At 46.8% G+C, this 18,119-nt stretch overlaps 1 protein-coding gene across 1 annotated transcript in view; it reads left to right on the top strand.

The window, feature by feature from the left end:
* TCERG1L (transcription elongation regulator 1 like) overlaps positions 1-18,119 on the top strand; it is an 80,702-nt gene that overhangs the window by 33,029 nt on the left and 29,554 nt on the right. Inside the window, exon 5 of the mRNA XM_061346767.1 lies at positions 15,175-15,300. Within this exon, the coding sequence (XP_061202751.1) occupies positions 15,175-15,300 (126 nt within the window). The remainder of the gene's footprint in view (positions 1-15,174; positions 15,301-18,119) is intronic.

The raw sequence follows: 18,119 nt of genomic DNA, 5'->3' as shown, positions 1-18,119 counted from the left end.
GATGGGATGTACAGCCGAGCAGGCTGGAGGAATGGAGGATGCTGATGGTGGAGGTGGTGGCAGTGATGAGTTGCTGTGGTGTGTCCAGCACGACCAGAGGAGAGAGTTGAGGCTGCAGAGCACTCTTGGTGCGTGCCTGCTGTCCACGCTTGCTGCCTCCCAGAGCTTTAAATCAGTCTGCCTCATGATTTAGCCCCACTAACCCATGCCTCAGCTGCTTGTATTAGTGGGCCACGTCAGTTGTGCAAGCACAAAGAGCAATTCTGCACCCAAACAGTGAAATCCTGTGTTTTTCTGATGCACAGAGCACTGCTGAAGGTACAGTCCTGCCTTTACTGTGAAGGTGGGTTTGCGTTTCATTTCTCCCCTTGGTCTTGAAAACAGAACCCCCATAAAACCCGTGTTGGTTCCACATTTGGCCTTGAAGTTATGGAGTTAGTGGCAAGCATTCAAGTTCCCAAAAGGTCTGTAAATCTGAGCCGTTTGGGTTGTGCATGGATGGCCCCCACCAGATCACAGTTATCAAACCCATTCTTTTCTGGAGAGCAGTCTAATGTTCGCTGTAGCTGATTTACAGAGGAGGGACACCTTATGCGATGAGATTGTGACCTGGGAAAATGGCATGAGTAAGAACTTCCAGTTGTGCCCATCTAATAGGAAAAAGGAGTTTTCCAGCTCTTCCAAGCCTCTGTACCTTTGGGAGAGGTAATTCATCAACAGCAATTTCATCCTTCATTTCCATTTGCTGTCAGGTGCAACACGCTTTGGTTTACTTTCTCTTTGCAGTTGTACCTGGCCCGTGTTCTGATTTCTGTGCTTGGCCACAGAAACTCGGATCCCTGATTTCTCTTAATGAAGGGTAGCACCATGCGTGGCTGTCAGCACAGGGTCTGCATATTTGTAAATGGAATTTTGCGGGAGGAGGCTGTAGCTGCTGCCCCCCCCCCCCAGCCCCAGCTGGGCAGGTTCTGGTGCAGTGTTCTGGTTCCTTTACAATTGCATGATTAAAGCAAGGATGTTTCTAGCCCAGAGCAGCTATTGTTTGTGTAGCTGGCAGAAAATGAGGCGCGAAACACTCCACTACGTCTGCATTACTATGGATGGGTTCGGCTCCTGAAGGTTCCCTTTCTTTTGTTATCCTTTTTGGCACTTCAGAAGGAGCCTGTTTGTTTCATTTGGATTCTGTTGCTGATTTGTTTCTTCAAAGAGGTCTCAGGCAGAAGCTCTTCCCTGTGAGGGTGCTGAGGCGCTGGCACAGGGTGCCCAGAGAAGCTGTGGCTGCTCCATCCCTGGCAGTGCTCAAGGCCAGGTTGGACACAGGGGCTTGGAGCAAGCTGCTCCAGTGGAAGGGGTCCCTGCCCGTGGCAGGGGTTGGAGCTGGAGGAGCTTTGAGGTCCCTTCCAACTCAACCCATTTAAGCAGCAGTGACTTCAGGCTGAGGAGAGTGACCGCTGCACATCAACTTGGCTGCCAACACTTTTCCATAGGCGTTGCAAATTTACCTATCTATTCCAAACCACGAAAGATTTCCAGTATTTCCAAATATGGAAACATCTTACTGTCTGTTTCCCATGTTTGACCATAGCAGTGCTGAGATCAGAATAATTGAATGGGAATTCTCACTGTAGAGATTTCCACAGGTTGATCCTGGAGAAAGAATTGGTTGCACGAGTGGGTGAGCTGCTGGGTGGCATCCACAGACTCTTGTGTCAAGTCATGTTCTGAACCAATGTTTTTTTATGTTTTTTAAATATCCCTTTCCCAAAAGAAAGAGCTGGAGAAAAAGGAACATCAAAGAACTTGGACTTTTCAACGTGTGTCTGAAAGTGCTACAGGTCCTTACTCCAGGTAGTAGATTTACGTCTAAGGGAGATTGTATCATGGGAAGCTTTTCCACACATGAGGTGAAATCTGAAATGACAATCCTGTCTCAAAATCCCATGAGACATGAAGCTTTTCAAGGAAATATCAGTTAGCATCTAGGAGATGTGGGAGTTGAAGAGTTGGTCTTGGTTCGAACCAGAGGAGAGCCATGGCTCAGCACTGGTTTAAGTTGAGGAGAGGCTGCATTTTAATTGTGCTGAAGTAGAGTCATAGAATAGTTAGGGTTGGAAAGGACCTTAAGATCATCAAGTTCCAACCCCCTGCCATGGGCAGGGACACCTCACACTAAACCATGGCACCCAAGGCTCTGTCCTTGAACACTGCCAGGGATGGAGCATTCACAACCTCCCTGGGCAACCCATTCCAGTGCCTTACCACCCTAACAGGAAAGAATTTCCTCCTTATATCCAATCTAAACTTCCCCTGCTTAAGTTCGAACCCATTACCCCTTGTCCTATCACTACAGTCCCTTCATCTCTATGGATTTACTGAGAGAGTAGCTCATATGAGATTATTTTCTGGTCTTGGGAAGCCTGAAGACTTAGAGACCCTGTCAGGTCACCACCCTTCCAATGGATCTAGTGTGTGGATGCCCCAGTCTCCTTTGGGTGACTTCTGCCCATCAAAGACCCCCAAATATCTTCCCTTAAAAATCCAAACATGAGAAGTGTTACTGAGCTTCCTTGTGAGATGCAGGGAGGAAGCGTAGCGTGTGTTGGAGCTGCTGCCTGGCTGTTGGAACACAGTGGGGGACTTGGCATCTTCCTGTGCTGAAACACTGCCACAGGCAGAGCACTGAGTTGTGAGAGTGAGACAAAGAGAACTGTTGGTTTGTGAGCCACCGTAGTGAACGTACACGTTTGTACTCATCCTAAGTGAGGAGACTCTCCTTCAGAACACACAGATACCGATTTTCTCTGCTTTGGGAGCTGAATCTATCTTCTCAAGCACCTTTTTCAGGCATCCCAGCTGTTTGCTATGTAGATTGTCATGAATATTCCCCCCCGGGGGCATTAGGCAGAGCCTGGACCGTGTTGCCTGTGCTGCTGCTCTCCTCTCCCACTGCTCAAGGGCACAGCTGCCATGCAGGGGTGCCTCAGATCCAGTCATTACATCCAGATTACTAATAACATAGAGGGAATCATTTCCCAGTAGTCTGCTTTTCATGCAGAATTCTCAGCATTCGCCAGTGTAGCAGAGGATCATTGGAATGAACGGTAAATATTTGCCTGTAACTCCTCAGGGATGAAGGACACAAAGACAAGGCTTTCAGAGCAGGCAGTTCAGTGGCAGTCGGAGGAGATGACTTGTGCTTGATGGCTGAGGTGGACATGTCCACTGGCCAGTAAGTGTGGAAGGTGATGGGCATTTACCTCCTGCAGTAATTCTCTGACCTAATGAGGGGGAGTTCCTATGGATTTATGCCTCTTGGTATTTAAACAAGGCGAGCATCACTTGAAGCTTTATTTGACATTCAGAGCGCTGTTTTCTTGTGGATGCTCAGGCACTTATGGAAAGATGAGGTTTTGCCATCATCTTCTCTCAGTCTGAGCACTTACAGCATCTCTCTCTTCTCCTCCTCCCTGCCGCTTATGAGTACCGAGGGATTCACCAGTCTTTGAGAGCTCAATCCTTCTTTTCAGATCTGTACAGAAGCGGTTTACAGTGTATTTGTGGAGGAACTAAGGGGCAAACAACCCCAGACACAGAAGGTATGAAGAAAAAGCTCTGGTTCTGTAGGAGCCTGGAGCTGTGCTGGGGCAGCTGCAGGGAGATGCGAGCTCCTCACCACAAACAGCTCATTACTGACCTTCCAACAGTGTAGTGATGAGCCAGGGATGAAGGGCTTTGAGCTGATGCTGGTGGTGGCTGTCATGTGTCTGCATCTGCTTTTTGAAAGGGATCTTCAGTCTGGCTTTGTGTTCACAGCTGTGTACGCTGCCTGTAAAATACCTGAGGAGGGCTGTGGAAGCCACCAGAGGGATGCGAGGGGTTCTGTGTGTGGATGTTTCGGGAGGTGCTGCTGGGGGCAGCTTTCTGCCATACTGACCTTAAAAAGGCATTCTGAGTCAAACAGTTGTAATCATGGAGCAGGAATTTATTTCCTATTAAATGGTTATTCTTGGTAGCTTTTAACTGAATTCCAGTGCAAAGGTAGAAAATGGATGGACTAGGTGATCTTTGAAGGTCCCTTCCAACCCAGACTAGCAGGCTTCCAGTACCTGAAGGGAGTCTACAAGGATCCTGGGGAGGGACTCTTCATTAGGGACTGTAGTGATAGGACAAGGGGTAATGGGTTAAAACTGAAACAGGGGAAGTTTGGATTGGATATAAGGAGGAAATTCTTTCCTGTTAGGGTGGTGAGGCACTGGAATGGGTTGTCCAGGGAGGTTGTGAATGCTCCATCCCTGACAGTGTTCAAGGCCAGGTTGGACAGAGCCTTGGGTGTCATGGTTTAGTGTGAGGTGTCCCTGCCCATGGCAGGGGGTTGGAACTGGATGATCTTAAGGTCCTTTCCAACCCTAACCATTCTACGATTGATTCTATGTAGAATTCTATTCTTTTGAATAGACTTCTGGTAGTTCTGTATGTTGTCTTTCAGCTGTACAGATAAATATGTGTCTGTGTGTATATATCTATCCATCTGTAGTTGTGTGTCACGCCACCATTTTTCATTTAACAAGAGAGAGAAAGGGCTATACTAATTTTCTGACCTCTCATAGGGCAATTTACTAATCTGATGGCACAGCAATGAGGTGACTGATCCTCCGCACTCTCCACTTTTAGCTAAAAACATTAAAAATTCTCTGTGTCAAAACTGATAAGCCACCTAATGCTTTTGTAGTTTGCTGGGATGCCCTCGAGTCCCTTGTGCCTGTGCCAGGAGGTACCATAACGTGCTGAGAGCTATTCCTTTCTAGAAACTCATATGCATTTCGGTATCACCCTTCACCCTTCCAGCTCATTGCCATTCTTCTATTTTCCATCCCAAGTCACTGAATATATTATTGTTGTAACTCACCAGTACAGCAGCAAAATAGAACTTCAGTAGCAATTTCATGTTTTATTTTGCTTTAATTTAAAAATAGGAGAAGTCAAACAGAAATAAACCCACGAGAAGCCTGGACAAAGAACTGCAAAGCAATGGGGGTGGTTCTGGCAACAGCAGTGATGCTGCCAAAATTTGAAGTGTTGTTTCTATTCAGATAGGTGTCGCGGTTTAAGCCCAGAATGTAACCCCCACGGGTTGAGATAAGAGCAGTCCAGTAACTAAGGTATAACACAAACCACTGCTGCTGCCACCAATGATAACAATGATAAGGGAAATAACAAGGAGAGAGAATACAACCGCTCACCACCCGCTGACCGATACCCAGCCTGACCGAGCAGTGATCTAACCCTCCTGGTTAACTGCTCCCAGTTTATATACTGGGCATGACGTGCTGTGGTATGGAATACCCCTTTGGTCAGTTTGGGTCAGGTGTCCTGTCTCTGCTTCCTCCCGGCTTCCCCTCCTCCCTGGCAGAGCATGAGACTCACAAAATCCTTGGTCAGACCAAACATTACTGAGCAGTAACTAAACCCATCGGTGTTATCAGCGCTGTTCCCAGACTGAAAGTCAAAACCACAGCACTGCACCAGGTACTAAGAAGGAGAAAAATGACTGCTACTGCTGAACCCAGACAACAGGAAACAATTAAAGTCTGGGTATACAAAATCCTCCCCTTGTCTCATCACTGCTGACACGGGTGGTCTGTGGGCTGTTACCTTCCTGGTGTACCTGTGGTTCAGGTATGGGCTGAGGTTCTCTATAAGCAAGCAAACAGATCCCATCTGCTTCTCATTGGAAAATTTGCTTCAGAAACTGGTTTCTAACAGAGAATTCAAGGGGTTGTTTGCACAGAGGTTGCACCATAAATCATTGTTAACCTGTGTAACCACATTCATGGTAGATTCCAGGGAAGATTATAAACAGGGAAACAGGGGTTGCCATTTCCACACACCCTCCCCAGCTCTTGGGGGTATTTTTTTGGGTGGCTGTGGCTTTCCTATCTAACATCACAGTGTATGGCAGCGTGATGGAGATTGCCTGCAGTCACCCAGTACTGGAGGTGAGGCAAGGAGAGGGCAGAGGCTTGGTTTGAGTCCGGGCTGGGAAGGAATACAGGGCTTTGAGAGCCCTTCAACAGCTGGGCAGCGTCTGTGCTGGAGATGTTTATTGCAAGGGTTCACCCAGCAGCAGCTTTACAGACGAGTGAGGGCAGATGGTGCTCTGAAAATGCAGCGCATTTTGCAGCCTAAAGCAGAGGGAAGAAGAGAATCAAACTTGGGAAGCATTGAGTATTTTAACGGCTATTTCTAGGTCTGTTAAAGAAAGAGAGTAAGGAAAGAGAATTCTGCAAACGTGGCTTCCAGGCAGCCTCTGAAAATGGCCATGAGGAAAAGCGTGGTGTGACCTTGAGGAGAGGGTGGGAGCAGAGCTGAGGGGCTGGATGTCACTGGAGGAGTCTGCGTGGCTTGTAAAAATTGATTTTCTTTTTCATTGCTGTTCAATTCCTCCTTTGTTCAAGCAAAGAGACTTCTCCTATCCTTTGCAGATAAGCAGTATTGCCCCAAATTACCTTATCATGATGGATGTGGCTTCTAAATGAAGCAAGTCCCTGGGCCCTGATCTTCACTAACTTCTGGGGTCATAAAATGATAACAGCAATAATAAAAATAAATCAGCGTATTTCTGTGTCTGACTGCTACTGGCTATCAGATACAGTGATTGAAATTATGGATTTCATTGCTTTTCTCCTTCCAATGCCCCATCCCTGGCAGTGCTCAAGGCCAGATTGGACACAGGGGCTTGGAGCAACCTGATCTAGTGGAAGGTGTCCCTGCCTGTGGCAGGGGGTTGGAATTGGATGAGCCTTAAGGTCTTTGCATCCCAACCCATTTGATGATTCTTTGATTCTATAGAACTACGTGTTACATATTCCAGGGATTTTCACAAACTGATCCTCCCTACTGCTTGGCGAGACCAAGGTGACCAAAAAGGATACTCATGGGGAAGAGGGATGACAATTGTCCCCATCATCTTGTCCTGGTGTTGATGCTGATGTCATTCACCGGGGTGAGGCCCTTGGGCTGGGAACTTGTACATCCCTCCCAAGTAAATTTTCAGTAATGAAAGGGTCGGACCAGGTACAGCTGGGTTCTGTTTCCTTATTGCTGAGCCATCCTTTAGCAGTTTTTGCTGCCTGTGACTTTCCTTGCCAGTAGAAAAACTTCTTTTCTCTGCTGGGCTGGGTTTAAATTGCGTGGGGGGGTTGTTCTGATGCTTCTTGCCTGACCTGCTTAATCCCAATTACATTTTTCTTTAGGTTGTTATCTTCTCCCCGTGATTCTTTCTCTCAGTTCAAGTCCAAATCCCACAGGAGACATTAGAGAGACAGCAGAAATGAGTTAATGTGAAATGCTGTCAGTGATTTTTATAAGCAAGCTGTGGTTTCCCTTCAGCATCACGTGCTGGATTTTCATTCCTAGTACTTACCTCCGAACTACCAAGCTGCCCACGGCAGCAGCTGGGTATTACACATGTTCCTCACATTGGACAAGGGCTGGGTTTAGTGCTCACCATCAAATCCCTCTCAGATGTAATGCCTCAAGTGCTGACAGCAAGGAGGATTTTGTAGAACTGCTCAGCCACCATAGTGACAAGAGGATGTAGGTGCTGACAAGGTGCTCTAGATGCTGTGTTGGGCACAGGGACCTTTCCCTCTCAGCTTTCATGGTCGCTATGTTGTGATGGTTGTGTCTGCAGCCGTGTTGCATCAGTGACTTGAAAGTCAACCAAATTATACTGTAAATGGGGTTTCTACTCTTTGGTCATGGGTACACTTTTGAAAATGACATTCTTGGCCTTTACACCACTGGAAATTTCCACTGTCTTTAGAAACCAGAGGTGAGTGTGTCTGGAATGTAATGAATATCATGGAATCCGGGAATGGTTTGGGTTGGAAGGGTCCTCAAAGCTCCTCCAGCTGCAATTCCCTGTTATGGGCAGGGACACCTTCCACTAGAGCAGCTTGCTCCAAGCCCCTGTGTCCAACCTGGCCTTGAGCACTGCCAGGGATGGGGCAGCCACAGCTTCTCTGGGCACCCTGTGCCAGCGCCTCAGCACCCTCACAGGGAAGAGCTTCTGCCTAAGAGCTCAGCTCAGTCTCCCCTCGGGCAGCTTAGAGCTGAAAGTTTAATTTTATATGACTTCCATAGCATACACCTTTAAATGGAAACCCTTCCAAATATATTTTTCTTTAATTTTAAATATGCATGGAAAGCATTTCAGATCCTTGAGGAAGCTGCTCAGTACTTGCTGTGATTTCTCCTAGTACTGTTGAGTTCTGGTGTCCTTTTCCCACGCTGAACTACCACAGATGAGCACAGGAAGCAGCACTGAAACAGGAGGTTTGGTGCTTGGAAAGCTTTGCTGGAGAAGTGCTGGAAAAGTACTGTGAGGTTCCATGTGCTTGGTGTGTTCACCTGGAGAGAGATAGATCAGCTTGTTGCAGTGGAGTTCCATTGGCGTTATAATTGTGTCTTTTAGCTATTCCAGGCCAAAACAAGGAGGCAGCTGGGTCACTGTCAGTGTCCAGCTTTCTGGTCAGCCCCTTTAGGTATTCCCTGTAACTGGCAAGGTGTGCAAAGCAGTAGATGGGCAGGCAAATTCTGAGCCTGTAGCATTATGACAAGACTGTTCCTGGCTGAATTATTTCGGGCAAACCAGGATTAATATTCACAAAAATGCCTTTGGTTTATATTCCTCTTTAACCATCTAATCCCAGCGGTATAGGAAGTGCTTCAGTTAAATGTGCTTTTCATGTTTGGGAAACAAATGTGTAACTACAGGCAAATATGAAGTATGTCTTAAAAGGTGTGAAAAGAGGAAGAAGGTGAATGGAATAGGGTAGGGTTAGGTGTACGAACAGCATCCAGTTTTTGAAACGAGAACATGCCCTGCAGTGCTCTATCCCCTGATCCCTTCCCTTCAGGAAACCCAGTGTCCTGTTTGTTACGGGTTTCTCACCACATGTGTATTTGCAGGTGATGTGAAAGGTTAACCAATGTACAGGGGGGTAGGTCAAGCTGCTTGCTTATGTGTTACTGCTTCCTCATGCTTATCGTACTTGCAGTGTAGAAGGGGTAGATCAAGCCCCTTGCTTAACAGTGTTACTACTTGTTTATGCTTATCATACTCTCCGTGTGTGCTAGAGCAAGACGTAAGGACATGGATATTGATAGGAGGCAGGGACCATGACTTGGTTCCCGTCCTTTGGACACCCAGGGCAGCTGGAATTGGCTCTGTGCTTTGGACAATGACCAAGCCTTCAGGGAGTGTGCCTAATGGCTAAGGGTGAAAAGTTCAGGCCTGAGGAAGACTCATTGACTTCATCTTGAGACCCTCACCCATGACCACCAGGAGGCACTGCACAAGCACAAAGGACTTCTTAGCTCATTATAATACGAAGTGGGCATAGGACATGAATATATATAGGCATGTTGTGCAACCTCACGCATATGTATACTGGGCTGCATCAAAAGGAGTGTGACCAGCAGGTCGAAGGAGGTGATCCTGCCCCTTTATTCTGCTCTCGTGAGACCTCACTTGGAGTATTGTGTGCAGTTCTGGTGTCCTCAACATAAAAAGGACATGGATCTGTTGGAACAAGTCCAGAGGAGGCCACGAGGATGATCAGGGGACTGGAGCACCTCCCATATGAAGACAGGCTGAGAAAGTTGGGGCTGTTCAGCCTGGAGAAGAGAAGCTGCGTGGAGACCTCAGAGCAGCCTTCCAGTATCTGAAGGGGGCCTATAGGGATGCTGGGGAGGGACTCTTCATTAGGGACTGTAGTGATAGGACAAGGGGTAATGGGTTAAAACTTAAACAGGGGAAGTTTAGATTGGATATAAGGAGGAAATTCTTTCCTGTTAGGGTGGTGAGGCACTGGAACGGGTTGCCCAGGGAGGTTGTGAATGCTCCATCCCTGGCAGTGTTCAAGGCCAGGTTGGAGGAGGCCTTGGGTGATATGGTTTAGAGTGAGGTGTCCCTGCCCATGGCAAGAGGGTTGGAACTGGATGTTCTTAAGGTCCTTTCCAACCCTAACTATTCTATGATTCTATAACTTTAGAAGAAAAATGTAAAGGGGAAACAACTCTGAGGTGCATATGCCTTTGGAGGAGCGATCCCCCACGTGCCTCAGTGCTGAATGAAGCATACCTACTTTACAGCTTTAACAAATTGTGGAGTCTATCTGCACATCACAGGGTGTATTTTAGGAATCCTTTCAGGCCTTTTCCTGGTCGAGTCCTGCCTGGTTGGAGTCCCACCACTGGCACCCCAGCAGTTGTGCTCTTCCCATTGCTGCCATTCTTGCGGCAGCCTTACAAAGCCATTAGTGAATACGAGTCCTGAGATATATTTAGCTAAAATACATACAAGTGACAAACACTGCTGGTCAGTAATGCATGAAGAGCTTTTGTCCCAGGGGATAGAGTGGCTTTGCAAAAGGCAAATTGCAGGAAGAAAAGCTTTGGTTTTGGGAGTGTGTTTAGTGCCTATAAAGTTCAATGGAGAGAATTGTGCTGACTTCACTGGGGGAAGATTATACTTGTGCTACGGATATTTTCAGTAGGAATAGTTAAAATAAATGATGTGGGGCCTGTTCTTTTGTGTTCATTTAAAGGCTTCTTGAATCACAATGAGGAAAACCAGGCTTAAACCCTTGTCAAACTGCCAACCTAGGCTTAAGTTGGAAGTGCCATGGTTTAACTGGAAAAGGTAAGAATTAACCTTTAACAGCAGGAGCAGACCTCCACTGCTGTGGCCTGCAGTGTGGTCCAGAACAGCATCGTGTTATTCTGCCATGGCTGTGTTAGTATGGGTCATTAACATCCATGTGCTGTCTAATGAAGTGATGAGAGATGATGGATCTGCCGAGTCATGGAATAAACCCTTATAAGAACAGTTTTGCCCTCAAAATCTGTCTGATCCCTTGCAACCAATCCATGAGTGTCAGTAATGCATCCGCTCCATCTCCCCGGTCTTGTTTGGCTGCAAGCAAGTAGAGAAGGGAGGTAGCAGCAGTGATCCATTTGGGTGGTGTGGGGTGAAGAAAGGAAGAGACTTTAAATATTGTTTGCTAGAAATACCTGAGGTGGAAATGTTAACTGTGTGTTCTGGGGAAAATCTGCTCTCTGATTTGATTTGGCTCCTGATGCACACCTGGAGATGGTGGTTTCTGCTGTAATAGTCAGTCAGTTACAATAAGGCCAGGTTGGACAGGGCTTAGGGCAACCTGCTATAGTGGAAGATGTCCCTGCTTATGGCAGGGGGTTGGAACTGGGTGAGCTGTAAGTTCCTTTCCATGATTCTGTCATTCTGTAATGGGGCATTTTCTAGTTCCCCAGTAGAAATAATATTAGAAATAATAATAATATTCTATTCCAATTTCCCATTATTTTCTTCAGGTGCTGAAGCAACAGCATAAAAATGCTGATTCAGACATGCCAGGTGATGGGCTTGTGTGTTATAACCATTCCCATTTCAGCCAGTGTGGCTGTAACCATTCCCACTGTGGCCAGAGCTGCTGTAGGAACTGGCCTCCCCTAGCTGCCATTGCCTAGGAGCAGAGAAGAGGGAAAACATCCCCAGGTTCATACCAGCCCTGGTCCCAGGCTGCTCACATGGAGGCTTTTTGCTGGGCTGGGAAGTGATACCAGTGCTGGAGCTGTCCCTGCCACCCTCCTTCTGCCCTGCTCATGGTGATGCTCAGCCATTCCTGAGGTGGGGCTCAGCAGCGTGGCTGTGGGACCAGCAAGCTGGAGGTGGGTACATGAAGCTGCTGTGCAGGGGAAGGGAGCCTCAGGCACCCAGCCCTCCCCTGAGGTTCCCTTCATCAGACATGCAAATCAGTATCTGCTCATTAGTTATGCAAATCAGAGCAGAGAATCACTTGCAAAAGGATCTTCAGGTTTCTGAACCTTTCACTCGTCTGCTTTCATCCTTCTTTGTCCTTGTACCATCCTGGTTGCAGTTGAGACCAAGGTCACTTGTGTTTGTAAGCGACGGTAAAACACACCGAAATGATCTTAAACAGGGACAGATGTTCTCCAAACGCACGACTTGCTGGTCAGGCCTCCTTGGCTGTCATCAGAAACTTCATAGAAAACATCACTTGCCTCCTTCCCATCTCCAGCATTCATTGGTTTGCAATAACATTTACCTAAACTCAATCATAAAACACACAGAACATCTGTAGGTGAGTGCCAGGTTCTTCATGGTTCACCTTTAGGTGTTATTCCAGCCCAGGTTATGTTCAGTTCAGGCTGAAAGCTTGTACTGCATCACGACATTAAACTCAATCCACAGAGTTTATTTGTATTCCACATCCATCCATGCTCTTTATGAGCATGAAAAACTAGAAAGCATAAATATTTATTCCTCAAAGGTCAAGATTGCCTTAAATCATTCAAGCTTGTTTGGTGAGCATCAGATGTAATTAAACTGAGCAGTTGAACTCAATCTGCAGATATGAAATAATGTGTATATATATATATATATATATGTATATGCTTGGCTCCAGTATGGACAGAAGGTGGGAGCTAATTGCTTCCATCACACCAAAAGATGCACTGATAATTTTGTTGTTCCTGCTTGTGATAATAAATCAACATAAAGAAACAGCTGAAATTGTATAATGGCAAGTCATGTTTGAACATGGAGCAGGCACTGTGGTAACAAAATGAGCAGAGCTCATCCCATGTGTCCAACTAGAGGGACATAATTAAGCACATTATGCAAATTGTTCCAATTTTGGGTGTAGAGAATTGACCCTAATTGCCTGTGTACCAAAATCCACGTGCACACCTTAATGTGAGCCTCCAGCAGCCTGCTGTCCCTATAAGCTTCTGTATGTGTCCCATGTGTTCTTCAGGTGCTGTGTGGCCACAGAGAGCTTCAGCAGCAGGAGGGGACCAGGTCCAAACCTGTTCCAGGGCATGGGTTCACATCTGGAAGCATGGACATTAAAGGGCAAAGTGGAGATTCCTGGTCGTGCTCATCTCCAGTATGATTTGGATTTGTTGCTGTCTTTATGATCATCTTTAATACCTTAAGATGATGACCATCTTTAAGGTGATGACTGCCATCATTAAGATGGTCATTTTCGATATATTTAGAATCATTGTGTTGCCCTTCCCAAGGGTATTATTGTAATGCAAGGCGTTCACATGCACATACCTCATTCAAGACTGATTTTAATCAGATTCTGAAAGCAATAGGATGAAAGTGTCCTTTTTGTTGTCATCAAATTTACAAAATCACAGAATGGTTTGGGTTGGAAAGGACCTTAAATCTCATCTAGCTTCAGCCCCCAGTTAGTTTGAGAAACCAAAGAAAACAACACTTGCTTTATGAAATATTACTCATGGAATTAATTGTGTAGTAATGTAACCGAAGTTATAGATGGGAATCCTACCTTAAGAAATGGTCTCCAAGGATGTGGAAATCAGCACTTCAGTCTGTTCATGTGGGCATCCTGCTGGGTGTCTCCGTAAAGCTGGAGGTGCTGTTGTGAGTCTGCTGTCATGTGGGTTGCTCCATATAATTAGAGGCACCTTAGACTTTGGTGTAGGAATTGATGGTTCCTCAGCGTTTCTTTATATCCAGAGAGCTCATCAAAGGTAATAGTTTTGCCAGGGGCTTTGACAGGAGCATTAAAAAGAAGCTGTCATTGCCTGAGGTCTGAACAGCAGCTTGGGCAGGAGAATGGCTCACTGCCTCGTTAGAGATGGCCAAGTTACGAGTGCCTCCTGTGATGTTGTGCTGCAGGTAGCACAGCAAACATCACACTGACCTGTTCCTCTTCCGTACATGCTTCATTTGTCATTCTTTCTTCAAAGCAAGTATGGATTAAACTTAGTACTTTGCAGGGTATGTTCTTTATCGTGCTCCTGATCATGTCTTGCAGGAATTTCTCTTATCCTGATGATGACAGGGAAAAAAAAAAGAGAAATAATCATATCTTTCTTTCCCTTTTCTGGTGTTTTCCTGCAGCTGCTTGTAGCCATGTCCCCAGGCAGCCCATGCTGCTGCTGTTGCAGGGTCATTGTCAGCAGGTTCTGCTGTCCCAGGGGGGAGGCCACCAGAAGAACAGCATGGGGCTGCTTTGTTGGGACAGGCAGTGCATCACAGAGGTTTTGCTATCGCTGTCTCCTCCCTCTCCCTGCTCCATCAGTGTTAACTCTCTAGGAGCATCCTTTGGTGCCTGTTTCACTTGTTCTAGACCATCACCGGTCTGTGGAGGGTTCCCACTCACCAGGTCAGACTGGGCACCAGGCCTGGGCATACTGTACACATTAAGGGTAAAGAAAATCTGTGCTTTATGTATGTATTTGCACAAGTCCAAAGTCCAGGTTCAGGTTTCCTGTGGCCCCTTTAGGCACTGAGAGTTGCTCTAAGGTCTCTCTGGAGCCTTATCCAGGCTGAACAAGCCCAACTCTCTCTTGCCAGCTCAGTTTTCAGATGGTGGCTTGTACACAGCATATGAAGACTGCTAATGGGGCACTGGAATGTCCATCTGAAATGATATGTGCTATGGGTCATTCAGGTTCTGAGACATGGTTTCGTGAACAGTTAATGGGAAGCTGATGCTCAAGGTTTCACCTCAAATTTGCTGATAGTCGCAAATTCCCAAGGATTAAGTAGCTTGGTTTAATTGGCGCAGTGCTAGCAGCAGACCGGGATTACTGATTTAACGTGAATGACATATAGTAGGAATGTAGTGATTTTCTGTTTTGTGCATTGTCAGAGCAGACTGGGATTCCCAGGGATAAAGCTGCTGGTTTATACTATCAGCAAATTCAAAGGATACAGTGGAACACAAAGAGTTTGTGGTGAATTAACAGTAGAAACTGGAGGTCTGTTATTTAACCTTAAATAAGAAAACTAATCTTGCTGTAAGCTGTTCTGAAGGCATTCATATATCCTTGATGTTCTTATCTTAAGGCCGTGTTTTATTAATTTAAGATTTCCACCAATGCTTATTTCGTGTGAATTGATGGACATCGTGGCCAGAGTAGACCAATAATTCAAGTAACACAACCCTCCTGTTCTACCATGCAGGCAGGCATAGGGAGAAATGGTTAGCAGGAGGTTAAAAGAGCATCTGTGGGAAAAGAGAGCTTTTTAAAGGCATTTTTGTTTACTGGAAAAAACCCAAATGTTTCCTTGTGGTTTGAATGCAGGTTCCGCCTCCAGAATGGATGCTCACGTGGGTCCCTTGATGCCAACGCAAGTCACCCGTGTAACGGCTGTGTCTGCACCGACGGTGACGTTCATGGCAACCAATTTGATGGATCAGGCCCTAGCAGGTGTGTTTATGGTTCTAAACACTGATTATATTACTGAAGCATATGTTGTGTATTTGCATACTTCCAAACCGTCTTTCCATACTGCATAGAAATGGGGGAACCTTAAAAAATCAGCTCAAATTTTATGACATTTGCTTTAGCTCATTACGAGTGTGTTCAGAGGGGTTTGGATCCTGTGTGCTCGGCCTGGCAGTTGCTTTGCATTTGATGATACAAAAGGCAAGTTTCTGAAATGTCCTTGGGCTTTTCATGTCCCATGCCAGTGGTATTCACAAGCATTACAGTGATAATGTGGTTATCTTTTGGATAGTTGCTCCATGAAGGCTCGTTGGCTGGAGCCTCGGAGGATGCTTTGTGCTGTACAGTGTGATAAAGCTGGTTCATTTACTGTCATGTAAATGTGTGTGTGTGCTATTGTGAGAGAAGGGGCAGTGCTGTTCCCAAAGGCTGGAGGGAGTCTTCTGGCTTTGTTCAGATTCACACATGTGCCTTGCAAATCATAATCAAAATCAGATTTTGATAGGAAGTTGGGTACATCATTGATCTCCCCTGCAGCCCTGATCCAGCTCTGGGGCAGCAGCGCAAGAGGGACGTGGAGCTGTTGGAGCGAGGCCAGAGGAGGCCATGGAGATGCTGCGAGGGCTGGAGCAGCTCTGCTCTGGAGCCAGGCTGAGAGAGCTGGGCTGGGGCAGCCTGGAGAAGAGAAGGCTCCTGAAGGGGAGACCTGAGAGCAGCTCCAGTGCCTAAAGGGGCTGCAGGAAAGCTGGAGAGGGGCTTGGGACAAGGGCCTGTAGGGACAGGCCAAGGGGAATGGCTTGAACCTGCCCGAGGGGAGACTGAGCTGAGCTCTTAGGCAGAAGCTCTTCCCTGTGAGGGTGCTGAGGCGCTGGCACAGGGTGCCCAGAGAAGCTGTGGCTGCCCCATCCCTGGCAGTGCTCAAGGCCAGGTTGGACACAGGGGCTTGGAGCAAGCTGCTCCAGTGGAAGGGGTCCCTGCCTGTGGCAGGGGTTGGAGCTGAATGAGCTTTAAGGTCCCTTCCAACCCAAACCAGGCTGGGGTTCTATAGTCATCTATGTGTGCACTTCAAGTAAAATCCAATCAATGGAATAATTTAGAATCAAAATTTTAAACTAATGGAGGTTTGGCTTCTAAGTACTTTTGCAAATGGTTTAATCTCTTGTCCATAGCTTCTTGTGGCACGAATAAATCTTCCCTCTTTCCTCTCCCTAATTCTGCTTTTAATGAGATGTTTATGATCACACACCTACATCCTCTGTGATATACCCAAGACAGTTTTGCTACTTCACCTTTATTTTTCATACTGTGAATTATTCATGGCTCTCTACCTGCTGTGGAGCCTCAGAGATGTGTCTTTAATCAGACATCTTTATCCTCCCATCTCCAGTGCATCCGTTGGCGGCATTATAGCAAGCGCGGGAACACATAATCAGTAATTGTACTGCTGAGTTTAGGGGTAAAAAAAGGTGTGTGATTATGTTGAAAACATGTCAGGGTAGCTTAATTGTCAGGTTGTGGGGTTTTATATGTACAGAAGTTAAAGGGGGGGGAAAGAGTTTAATTAATGAGAAAAGAGTGATCCTGAGCAAAGACATGCACTGGTTGCTGCTGGAGGGTCTTGCTGGCTGGCTGTTCCTGGTGTGTTCAGAGAAGTCTCTAAGGATCTGGGCAGGGGGAGTATGGGGATGCTGCGAGGGCTGGAGCAGCTCTGCTCTGGAGCCAGGCTGAGAGAGCTGGGCTGGATCAGCCTGGAGAAGAGAAGGCTCCTGAAGGGGAGACCTGAGAGCAGCTCCAGTGCCTGGATGAGCTCTGAGGTCCCTTCCAACTGAAACCAGTCTGGGATTCTGCGATCTAAGGAAGTTCTGCCAGCGTTCTGCTTAGGGCCCTCCTTTGGGAGCAGAGCGGGGCTGTGGCTCGGCAGCACAGGCTCCCTGCCTCCCCCAGGGCAGTTGCAGGTCTGACACCTTGCTTTTCAGGAGCTTGGTGTCCCTCCATAGCAAAGTGAGTCTGAGCTGAGGTGTGCTCCTGCCCTGGCGTGTGTTCCCTGCTCCATGGGCACCAAGTGACTGCTGAGCTCGAGGGCAGAATACAAGGTCAGGTTATTTTTTCTTTACATGACATGGAAACCGGTCTCAATGTTCAACCATCGATATAAAGATAAATGACTCCTGACGTGCACAGTGACTTTCAGGACTTTCTGTTATTTTATGGGTCTTTTATTTCCATCTTATTTCCTATATGCTGACTGTCCAGAATGCTGTGTAGGTATATTGCACATGTGAATGCCTAATGCACTGCATGCTGCAGAAATTCACTGACATGTGCTGTGCTCTTGGTGCTGTACTTCAAGCAAAACCTACAGCACCCAGGCTCCTCCCTGGGGCTTCTGCTTTCCAGTTTGCATGCAGCGAGGGGGCTTTTTAAAGGGGGAAGGAAAAGAGGTTGACTTTGGCCTTTGCAGCACAGTGTTTCCATGCTGAGGATGTGTAAGATTCAAAGGGCAGTGAGAATGGCTGCAGTGTGCAAGAGCTGCGTCCCTGCTCCATGCTTCAACCCAATCTTCATCTATGAAAGAGCAGGGGAAGAGCAGCAGTAATAAAAGTACTTACCCCATATGTGGTACCTTCCTTTGCCCCAAGCTGGAGCTCCCAGCGCTGTGCCAAGGCTGGTTTAGGTTCTCCTATTTCATTTCCTCAGCATCAGCTGTGGGAAAACCCTCTGCTGGATTTCACATGTGCAAAGGTTTGTTTAAATCTGCCAACTGACAGCTCTGTATTGGCGTTAATGCTTCCAAAGCCAGG

Source organism: Neopsephotus bourkii, unplaced genomic scaffold (genome assembly GCF_033783945.1).
Source record: "Neopsephotus bourkii isolate Nb327-2 ecotype Australia unplaced genomic scaffold, CSIRO-AGI_Nbou_v1 NB_274, whole genome shotgun sequence".
Taxonomy (NCBI): domain Eukaryota; kingdom Metazoa; phylum Chordata; class Aves; order Psittaciformes; family Psittacidae; genus Neopsephotus; species Neopsephotus bourkii.
The sequence above is the reverse complement of the archived record's forward strand: the minus strand, read 5'-3'. Positions and strand labels throughout refer to the sequence as shown.